Source organism: Cynoglossus semilaevis, chromosome 12, assembly GCF_000523025.1.
Source record: "Cynoglossus semilaevis isolate Cse_v1.0 chromosome 12, Cse_v1.0, whole genome shotgun sequence".
In the NCBI taxonomy this organism is placed as follows: Eukaryota; Metazoa; Chordata; class Actinopteri; order Pleuronectiformes; family Cynoglossidae; genus Cynoglossus; species Cynoglossus semilaevis.
In genome coordinates, this window is record NC_024318.1 from 15,505,438 (window position 1) to 15,516,435 (window position 10,998).

Genomic DNA, 10,998 nt, shown 5'->3' on the forward strand with positions numbered 1-10,998 from the left:
TTTTTTAAAATGCTCTAATGTTATGAGAAACACTAGGCAGTTGCAGAAGTTCTATAGTGTAGTGGTTAATGCACCTGCTTAAGCTGAGAGCGGGTAGTCATGGGTTCGATTCCCGGAGCAATCACAACATTTTCAAACTAACATTTTTAAACAAACTTTCTTATAACGCTGCAATTTATATCACACTGTCACAATGCTGTTACACTATCATTAAGTTAAATTAAAATTTTCCCAGAAATCCCTGAAAACGGTTAAAAGAAATATCTCCAAATGCAGTAATTTGGTGCAAAACATGAAGACAAGATAAAAGTTTGAAAAACAATTAGCATAACAATTTTATCGTAATTCAGTTTCTCCTAAAATAACAGCGTTATAACAAAGCTTGTTTATATTATTTTTATATTTTTTGAAAAGTACATGATTCCTCTGGGGATAGAACCAATGACTACCTGCTCCCAACTCCAGAGGCAAGTGCATTAACCACTACACTATGGAACTTCTGCAGTTGCCTCATGTTTCTCATAACATTAGAGCATTTTGGAAATAGTTAAAGAAAAAAAAAAGAAAATGTTCATCAAATCTGATCATGCCAATATCACCATAAACAAGTAAAGCTATAGTCTTACTATCACGAAAACATGCAAAATAGTAAAAGGTCACAGAAATGCCTCTAAATGCAGGTTTATGCTCTAAAACATGCTGCCAAGTGAATAACTTTTGCTAAAAACTCCAAAAAACATACCTAAACATATTAAAATATCACCATAAACAAGTAAAGCCATAGTCTTACTATCACGAAAACATGCAAAAACAAAAAGTCCCAGAAATGCCTCTAAATGCCTCCCAAAACATGCTGCCAAGTGAATAACTTTTGCTAAAAACTCCAAAAAACATATCTGAACATATCAAAATATCACCATAAACAAGTAAAGCTATCAAGCATACATGATCTGTGTAAATAAACTATATGGTTAGGAAGACTCAAGACTTACTTGAAACTGAAGCTCCAGGACTTGGGCCTTGACTTGAGACTTGCCAGTTTTGACTTGGGACTTGATTCAGGAATTGAGGGCAAAGACTTGACACTTGTGACTTGCAAAACAACGACATGATCCCACCTCGGCAGTATTATGAACCTGTTAAAAAAAAAAGTTTCAACAGTGAAAAAGTGCTGCATCAAGTGCAAGCCATCATACATATTGTAGAGTAATGCTGCCATCTGCTGGTCAACGTATAACTAAGTCTAGAAAGATGATGTCCACACCTCATAGAGTCTGTCCTTACTGCTCCTTGCCTTGTAGGTGAGTAGGAGTGCACTTCTGAATCCGTGTAAATTCAGTTGTTTTTCTGTTTCTCTCGAAGAGAGCGCACTTTCGAGGTGAGCATTTTCCTGGCGGCTGTCCAGGTGGGAGATTGGGGAGAAAAAAGATGAAGGATCACCTCATGAGATACAGTACAATAGTGCCTGGACACAGACATCCACAAATAAACACCACTGTCCTGGCAACCTTGTGTTTCTGACAAACACTGGGCTCAGTAACAGGCCAACATGTGCTAACATAAAGCCCGCTGGCATGCAGCTCAGGGAAAAGGTTTTACTGCCCTGGCTTGTTGTGACACTAATGTATGTGATGGGTTTTAACGGAGTGAAATGCCACTGGCATACCTTTAAATAAAGGAAAATACAACTCCTGCCAATTTCAAGTGTCTGGCGTGTCCACAAAAAGGGTCAATATTTAAATTAATGCTTAAATATTGGTGCAGGCTTTTTTTTTTATACCTGAAGTTTCTGAATTTTTTTTACCTTTGGGTGTGCAGCTGTTCAGCCTTTGCGGGGTCGACGGCCTCACGCTGAGACAGGAGTCTGCTCTTAAGTGACCCAGAGAGGCTTGTTCAGGCGTAGATCTGTCTGAAACCCACTGATCCAAAGACCAAAGCGTCCCCTTCAAAAACTAAGACGTGGGGCATCTGTGGATAAGAGGTGGACTCCGGAGAACAGGTGCCCGTGTAGGTCAGCAGCAGGTCATCAGGTTCGTCAGTGAGCGTGGGCTTGATTCTCTGGTTTGAAGAATGGAGACAGGATAAGGACTTATAATCGGAACAAGTGATTTGCCAGGGGACTAAATTGGATCACATCCTACTCACATGTTGATATTTATACTCCCAACTACCTCTCTGGTATCCTTAATAGATTACTGTATGTTGATTTAGAAAGTACACTCACAATGGAAAGACTTGCTTGGTCTGTGGTTGGAGTGAGTTATGTTTTATTCCATTACTAATGTCTTTGTGGCTCCACAGGTATGAGGCGGAGAACGCGTTCTTCTTTAATCTCAACCTGGCTGACTTCAATATCATTGACACCTTAGGGGTTGGTGGTTTTGGGCGTGTTGAGTTGGTAAGATGAACTGTTGTGTTTTTATTATTATTATTATTATTATGGTAATAATAGGGTGACTTGGGTGATTTGGAGTCATACCTTACCTCTTAACTGCAGGTTCAGCTCAAGAGTGACGAAAACAAAACATTCGCCATGAAGATCCTGAAGAAGCGGCACATCGTTGATACCAGACAACAGGAGCACATTCGTTCAGAAAAGCTCATCATGCAGGAAGCCCACTCTGACTTCATCGTCAGGTACGTCTTCTTTCCATTTAAGGGCTTTTTAGACCTTGAAAGAAAAAGACAGGATAAATGATGTAGTTAGTTTACATGAGGATTCATCCATCACCACCTCTATGCTGGGAGGACATGAGCTTCAGGTCCTGTATTATGGAAATACAAAAAAAAACTATCTATCCATCAATCTGTCTATCTTTCTTTCCATCCATCCATAATCATATTGTTCCTGACACCAGTGTGCCTGTCTGTGTCTGTAGACTCTACAGAACCTTCAAGGACAGCAAGTATCTGTACATGTTAATGGAAGCGTGTTTAGGAGGAGAACTATGGACCATTCTTAGAGACCGGTAAGCTTTGATTTCATTCAAATATGGTGTCATGTCTGTTTGTACTGTTTCTGAAACAAATACACACAGATGAAGTAGCGTTCAGCGAAAAAACACAACAAAGTTTTTTTTTAGCACTTCCGACTACTACTTTGAAGACAGGCTTGTTTTTCTGGGGTCTGAACCGTTACATGACTTATGTTCGTTATCTTGATCTTTATCGTTATCTTTATCTTAGACTGTGCTGTGGTCATGTGTTTCCAGGGGTTCATTTGAAGACTCGACAACTAGGTTTTACACGGCCTGTGTGGTGGAGGCCTTTGCTTACCTGCATTCCAAAGGGATCATCTACAGAGACCTCAAGCCAGAGAATCTAATACTGGACCACAGGGGCTATGCCAAACTGGTAGGAGAAAAACATTAGAGCGCAACATGTCATTAAGTTGTTTAGAACGCTGGTTAATAAAGTTGATAACAACATGTCATTAAGTTGTTTGATTTAGAACGCTGGTTAATAAAGTTGATATTTAACCTCATCTTTGTGTTTTGTCTTAATGATATGGACACAAATACATGGAAGAGATTAGCATTAACTAATTAATTAGTTATAAAATAAGTTGTATAGTGCAATAATACTATACAATAATATATATGTATATATAAATATACATACAATAATATATGTATATATACATACATACATATATACACAAATATATATGTATATGCATATATGTGTATATATACATATATATATATACATACATATATATATATATATACACACATATACATTCATATATATGCATATACATATATATTTGTGTATATATGTATGTATGTATATATACATATATTATTGTATGTATATTTATATATACATATATATTATTGTATAGTATTATTGCACTATACAACTTATTTTATAACTAATTAATTAGTTAATGCTAATCTCTTCCATGTATTTGTGTCCATATCATTAAGACAAAACACAAAGATGAGGTTAAATATCAACTTTATTAACCAGCGTTCTAAACAACTTCTTTTCAGGTGGACTTTGGCTTTGCCAAAAAGATTGGCTTCGGTAAGAAGACGTGGACTTTCTGTGGAACACCAGAATATGTAGCACCAGAAATTATTCTGAACAAAGGCCACGACATCTCAGCGGACTACTGGTCCCTAGGAATTCTCATGTTTGAGCTTTTAACTGGCAGGTACACACAAGTCCAGACATGTTCTGAGAAACTCATTCTCATTTCCGAGTTGAACTCGGTATTTGCACTGTCTGCGAAAACAAATGTGGATAAACGTCCCACTGTGTGTGTGTGTGAAACTGAAGAGATTACTTAGATGATTGATGAATGCTAATTGAGCTGATGTTTTCACGACACAATGTCCACAAATGCATTTCAAAGACAGCTGATGTGTTTGTCGTATATTTTGCAGCCCCCCCTTCTCTGGCCCTGACCCCATGAAAACGTACAACATCATTCTGAGGGGCATCGACATGATCGAATTTCCAAAGAAAATTACCAAAAATGCTGCCAACCTAATCAAAAAGCTATGCAGGTGAGTGTTTGTGCATGAAGTTCCTAAACTGTTCCATGCCAAGGCCCCGCTAAACATTATTAACCTCTGGTCGGGGACCCTCTTAACAAAACCTCAGACGATGTGACCAAATATTTATAAAGAAACAACTTCTAGAGTATATTTTCAGTAATTATTACATTTGTTTAAAATAAGAAAATTATTAACATGTTTTGAGCACTGTATATTCCAATTGAATAATAAACCTTTCAACAAAAAAAATGTTTGTCTGTCTGAGGGGCGTTTAGGTACCATTGAACCCTTAAGAATCAGATGATTAAAGCAATTTGTGCGTAAAACTAGGGTGACAAAAACTCTATAGTACCCGAGACATTTATTCTTAATTCTTCCCATTTAACTTAGAAAAAGCAGATAAGACAACAACAAAATATGACCTGATGTAAAACTAAACAATCTCAGTGCAAATAGGTCTTGGTAAAACCAACAGCTCCTGTGGATTATATGGCCATCTGTGACCAAAACATGAAAATAAAACATAGAAATCCCTTACCTTCATCAAACAGACTTGCATCACAATCCAGCAGGTGGCAGGCCAACAGCTCTTTTCAGCACTATGAATGGCACGTTTCTGAAACACATTGATGCAGAAAAGAAAAGTGTTAAAACCTAGACTATAACAAGATTCAACGCGGGGCAAGGGCTAAAATTGCCGTGCAGTACAACTTTCTAAACAACACATCTCTGCCGTGTGGTGGAAGCTAAAAGGGAAGGCCTATGCTGCTATATTCTAATAGCTCAACATTTACTCAGGTGCTACACAGTAGAAAAAGTTGGAGAACAACTGGAGTAAATTATTTAGATTGGCATACGTATGTATGTTGGATCATAATTTTTGTTTCTTTACACCAGGGATAATCCTTCTGAAAGGCTGGGAAACTTGAAAAATGGTGTCAAAGACATCCAAAAGCACAAGTAAGCACACGTACAAATGAACGATTGTTGGTTTGTTTGTTTTTTTCACTGGATAATTGATCAATTGCATTGACTGTTTTGTTTTTTTTTTTTTTGCAGATGGTTCGAGGGCTTTAACTGGGAGGGCTTGAAGAAGGGGACATTGACGCCTCCAATTATCCCTAATGTAAATAAAGACTTCTTCTTGTTGTTAATTTGCTATTTCCCTTTACTTGTTTTAATTACACATTTTTCCCCCCAACTAGGTCACATCGGCCGTCGACACAAGTAACTTTGATAGCTTCCCAGAGGACAATGAAGACCCTCCACCTGACGACAACTCAGGCTGGGATGTTGATTTTTGAAGTCCAGCTCTTTCCCAAAGGAACTCTTCTTTTGTTGGCTCGGAGGCCATTTTGAGGACTTTGTTGTAAAAAAAAAAAAAAGAAGAAGAAAAAAGAAAAGAAGAAGAAAAGGAAAGGAAACCGCATTTAAAATGAATGAGGGGAAAGAAGATAAACGGATGGATGGATGGCTAACCCTCTGGGTCACCAGTATGCCTTTACTTCACTGTGGCTCTGGATCAAGCATTTACAAAGAGACTGCTGTAGCACTTCTTTAGTGTTGTCTTACACTCTGCTCTTAAGGCAAAGGAAAGAATGTGCAGGGAAACTTTCACTTACACACACTGGGAGAGGTTGATCACGGAGCCGGGGTTTTTTTTTTCCCACGTTAATTAGGTAAACGATTGTCGATTGAAGTTTGGTCCGTTTGGGTTCTGGTACTTGGATGAGTGTGATGTCTGACGGCGGACACCTGCAAAAGAGAGAGGATGGTGATTATTTATGTGTGCGATATTTTGCTTAAATTTCTGTTGGGAAATGCGATCGGCGTCGGGAGGTTTTATTACGATACCGCGACGGTTCGCTGGTCGTGAATGTGCAGCTCTGTGCCGAAGGATCTCTCTGCTGTTTGCAAGCAAACCTGGCAACAAGTGCTCAAGACTAATCTGAATGTCACTGATTCACACGCGTCGTATTTATTTAGCCTCCGAACTGTGCGTGGTGCATAGTGTTTGAATTCAGAGTCACATTCTGACGACCGCGTCCATGACGTCAAACGCTCTTCTACCTTTCGAAATGAAACTGACTCGTGTTGAAAAAAAAAAAAAAAAAAAGCACAAGTGGCTGTGCGTGGAGTGGAAAGAGATGTGATTCTTCAAGTGCCCTGCCTAATTTTAAATGAATCATTCTCTGACACATGCAAAAATGTCAGCTAGCGTGTCCATAAAACAATCCGTCATTACGCACTTAAGACCATTAAGTGAGAAAATCACCCGTTTCAGCTGGTTTAAGCTGGAGCAGATGAAGTCATGCTCTTTTTATTTGTTTTTAATTACATATACTTAGAACGCTTCTCTGCACACATCTTACGTTGATTTCAATCACCCGAATGCCTCTTCGCATTTAACCAAGCAGGAACGTCGTCTCTTTGCTCCTGTATATTTCTGATATAACTGTGAACATGGTTTCAATGTCTTTGGTGCTGTTACTGATAAATTATAAGAAGTGGTGGTGAGTTGACAGTACTGGTTATTGTTTTTGTATAGTGATTTTTCTTTTTCATGCTTTGTTCCTTTGTAACGTACTTGACTTCCTTTCAAGGATTTGTGTCATTTTTGTAAACTTGCGTGAAGCTTTGTTTGATATCACTTGACACCATGTTACATTGTGCTAAGTGGTATTTTTCTCACTGTTTTAAACAGGTTTACCATGATCAGGATAGGAAAAAAACAAAACAACTTTTCTTCTTCAAAGGCAGTGAAGCGTAAACCTTTCACTTCATCCTCATGTAGGGACTTCATTAACTCCATGTCTCCTTGACTTAGACAGCAAAAGAGAAGATTCTATTTTATGAAACCCACAGCTTTGACCACTAGTAGCACCATGATCTATTACCCTGCCACTCACCCCTCACACCCACTTATCAAAGCATAAAATCAGATGTAATGTAAGTGCCTTAAATCAATGGCATACAAATTTAACATCAGAGGACCTTTTTGATGCTGCATGAACACACATATTCACCTCAGAACCTTGTGTCCTCTCTAGATGGCTGCTTCACATCCTTTGTTATATCCAATAAATACTTCAATCACCTTGATTCCCTAGTCGTTTTATGTTGCAAAAATTGTTTTGCTTTAAACCTCCAAAAAAAAACTTAATGAAAAAAAAGAGTTCTCTCACTAGAACATTTAACATTTTAAAATTATACAAGCGAAAATGTATAGTACCTGCTGAAGCTGCAATGACGTGCTTTCCCCAACGTATCCGATGTGCTTTATCGAAGTCGATCGCAGCGAGACTGGCATCAAATATAATGACGATATCAGCGTTAGCACGAGGGACGGCAAGGATGATTTGCAGATTTGACTCACTGTAAGAAAGAAAGAAAAAAACACACACCGTTGTTTAGCACTATTGACAATCTCAGACAGTAATGATAGCACTGATTGTAACACGATATCACCTAGAGCAGTGGTTCTCAAACTTTTGACATCAACCTCTACTGCAGTTTATGAAGGCGAGAATGGATTCTAAATGAGATTATGAGCCAAAAACACACAAATACTGCTTCCCCCTTTTCGGTTCACTTTTGCCGACAGGGGAATGCTGATTACGTACCTCCAATAAAAAAAAGGCCCATGCATACCACTAGAGGGAGCCCAAATACCACCCGTGTCACATGCACCTGAGTTTGAGAACCACTGATCTATACTTTTCATTTGTGGTTCAATTTTACAGCACAAAGTCTTATTCATACCAGAGGGAACATCCACACTCGCTAACGCGGGCTACAAATGAGAAGGAATGTAAACTCTCTGTAGGCCGACTGTAACAAGGGAGTATCATGACTATGATCAAGCCTTATGTACCAGACCATCTTAAAAACCAGTGGTTTGCAGTCTTACCATGAGTGCTTTTGCAGTGTGACCAGATATCTGCCTTGTTATCATGTTTTTCTGCTGTACATTTGAGTGTCACGTGTATGGTTTTTTTTTCTGAAATAATAGAGTAAAAAACAGTACTTTTGAGTGGTGTTTGGCTCTTAGTTATTTGACATGAGAAAAAGAAATGTGTGGGAGAATGTGGTTGTTTGTTGTTGTGACCACGGGAGGGCGCTGCAGGTACGAGCAGCTCCTCGGAGCCTCACGTTTGCCTGACATCTAAATAATCATTGCTGGAGTTTAATGTCATCCACTTTGCGGTAAGTGCGGATGATTCAGCCTCTCTGGTCTCTTCTCCTGGTGTTATTCGTACAACAAATCTGTTTGGGGCACAGGGAAATGGCTTCAGCCATAACAACAGGGTGACACTTCAGTGAGATCAAAGAGGATCAAAGTGGAGCTCACCTTACCAGCACTGACATTTAGTAAAGTGGAGATAAAAGCCGAACTTCAAAAGATATACAGCAATTTAAACGTGGCAAAGTACTGCAGTGTGTTTGTCAGGTGGCTGCTTCTCTCTCTCTCTCACACACACACACACACACCAACAGGGGCCACAGGTGACCAGCAGATGACGTCCAAGTGCCAAAATATCTCAGTGGGGAAACTAAAACGACTGCTTTCTAATCACGCACGTCAGCAACGATCGATTTTTATCTAATTTCTCGCCACATTGGAAAGTGCCAGACATTACCAAATAATTTCATCAATTACCACATATACTAAAACAAACAACTGATTCAAGCCTGTGTAGTCGTTTTGGAGATGTCAACTAATTCGGTTAAATTAGATACAAATTGGCTCCACGGTGTGTAAAAAAAAATGTCAATTTGAAATGTGTTATACAGTTTAACATTTAAAATCAAGTATGAACGTGAAACAATGACTGTGGGTTTAAACAGGTGTTAACTATGGCTTTATGATTAATATAATAATATAAAGGTATACTATGGTATACAATGGTATTTACAAAGAAACACACGTCATCACCGTGATTGTTTTTTGGGGTTTTTTTTTTCTCTACAATCCCACTGAGGCCATTCATCTGTTGCTGTGGAGGAGCCCACGGGACACGGCACAGAGGGGCAGATCACAGCCGCCTTTAATCTCGAAGTGCCAGTCACTTCTGAAAGGCCTCGCCGCGGAAGTCCATTAATTCGGTAAACTTTTCACACCCGTTAATGATCTGCATATCCTGCACATTGATGTCCGTAACTGGTGTAATCAAGCACACTCTGGAGGATAATTCCCTCCCCATCGCGATCACAAAGATCAAATGCAGTAGTTAATCGACACAAGTGACTTCAATCAGCGTCTTCACACACAGCCAAAGGGGCAGCGAGGCTTCGTGAATGTCAAAGAAACTAGAATAACCAAACAGCTCCGTGCAGAGAGCGGTGTCTGAGCCCAAATAAGCTTAGAGCGCGACTGCTCCGAAAATACGCGCAGAACTTAAATGGCACTCTGTTTCCCTTTAAAACTGCTTTCCCAACTAATAAACAAACAAACAAACAAAAAAACAAAACAATATCACGTGATTTAAAAAATGGGAGCAGAATTATTTACTTTTCGATAAGAGTGATGTGATTTCCTATTGAGATGACTGGGGTCTTGGCCGTGCACACACTTTGAGAGAGTATGCGTCACAAATGACGGCAAATCAGGCAGACGGGGTTATTAACACTACACAAACATTGTGAAACGCACTCCTGTGCAGGGAGAATGGAAGGCCATTTCCGTACAGTGGGCTCTCTTTGAAATTCCACCCTCCGCCTTTGTTGTGCTCAGTGAGGGGCGGGAAGACAAACAGGTCCACATGTATAAAGAGATCATCCCTAAGACCGGAGACAGGAGATCTCCAAACCATCCTGTGCCGCAAGTCAGGACTCACAGATCCGGGATTCGACGGCGATTTGGACTTTGTCACTACGTCATTTTCTTCCAGAAAGAAGACGTTTCTCCGTTCTCTGTAGCAGCACTGAGCGAACATGCCGTTGCCTCCAGCGCATCGCTTTCTGGCTGTGTACCTCACCCTCTTTGGATACTTTGGAGACGTTAGCGCGGGGACCGTGCAGATGAACTCCAACGCCATTAAGAATTTGCCCGGAGCTCCGGCGGGCAAAGGCGTCATCCCTGTCAGCCCCACTCCTCGGACATCACCCTCCGGCAGCGTGGGACACAAAGCTCCCGCAGACACTCCGCAGGTGAGAATGTTTACCGTGCGTAAAGTTGCGCACCGTGCGCAAAGTTGCTGTCGGTGCGTTCCAAACCGAAACTCTGACGTTTGAAATGCCTGAACATGTGTTTCGAATCTTCTCACTGTAGCAGTCGGCTGTCTGCACTGATGATGAAGACTGCGGAGGTGATGAATTCTGCAATGACGCCCGAGGCGCCTGTCTGCCCTGTCGTAAGAGCCGGAAGCGTTGCTCACGGGATTCCATGTGTTGTGCAGGAAACCGCTGCAGCAATGGTGAGCAGATGTCCTACCTTCTCCATTGGACTGTTCTAGACTAATTTATAGCTGTGGATGTTTTGCCTTTTTTT

General features: G+C 40.2%; 2 protein-coding genes and 1 long non-coding RNA gene across 6 annotated transcripts in view; 2 read left to right on the plus strand and 1 right to left on the minus strand.

Annotated features, from left to right (window-relative positions):
* Positions 1-6,624, plus strand: part of LOC103387682 (protein kinase cGMP-dependent 1) — a 102,374-nt gene extending 95,750 nt beyond the window's left edge. For all 4 annotated transcript variants that reach the window (XM_017037424.1, XM_008322438.3, XM_008322439.3 and 1 more), the window contains exons 10-18: positions 2,302-2,398; positions 2,498-2,637; positions 2,880-2,969; positions 3,213-3,354; positions 3,999-4,162; positions 4,395-4,517; positions 5,406-5,468; positions 5,568-5,634; positions 5,714-6,624. In XM_017037424.1, coding sequence (XP_016892913.1) covers positions 2,302-2,398; positions 2,498-2,637; positions 2,880-2,969; positions 3,213-3,354; positions 3,999-4,162; positions 4,395-4,517; positions 5,406-5,468; positions 5,568-5,634; positions 5,714-5,812 — 985 coding nt within the window. In that variant the 3' untranslated portion in view covers positions 5,813-6,624. The remainder of the gene's footprint in view (positions 1-2,301; positions 2,399-2,497; positions 2,638-2,879; positions 2,970-3,212; positions 3,355-3,998; positions 4,163-4,394; positions 4,518-5,405; positions 5,469-5,567; positions 5,635-5,713) is intronic.
* Positions 1-10,998, minus strand: part of LOC107989348 (uncharacterized) — a 48,366-nt gene that overhangs the window by 1,822 nt on the left and 35,546 nt on the right. Inside the window, exons 8-15 of the long non-coding RNA XR_001760881.2 lie at positions 7,741-7,883; positions 6,131-6,263; positions 5,047-5,124; positions 3,277-3,351; positions 2,485-2,671; positions 1,805-2,058; positions 1,265-1,397; positions 993-1,136 (exon numbers count right to left, since the gene is read on the minus strand). This is a non-coding gene — a long non-coding RNA (uncharacterized LOC107989348). The remainder of the gene's footprint in view (positions 1-992; positions 1,137-1,264; positions 1,398-1,804; positions 2,059-2,484; positions 2,672-3,276; positions 3,352-5,046; positions 5,125-6,130; positions 6,264-7,740; positions 7,884-10,998) is intronic.
* Positions 10,048-10,998, plus strand: part of LOC103387688 (dickkopf-related protein 1-like) — a 3,104-nt gene continuing 2,153 nt past the window's right edge. Inside the window, exons 1-2 of the mRNA XM_008322447.3 lie at positions 10,048-10,658; positions 10,780-10,924. Coding sequence (XP_008320669.1) covers positions 10,443-10,658; positions 10,780-10,924 — 361 coding nt within the window. The 5' untranslated portion in view covers positions 10,048-10,442. The remainder of the gene's footprint in view (positions 10,659-10,779; positions 10,925-10,998) is intronic.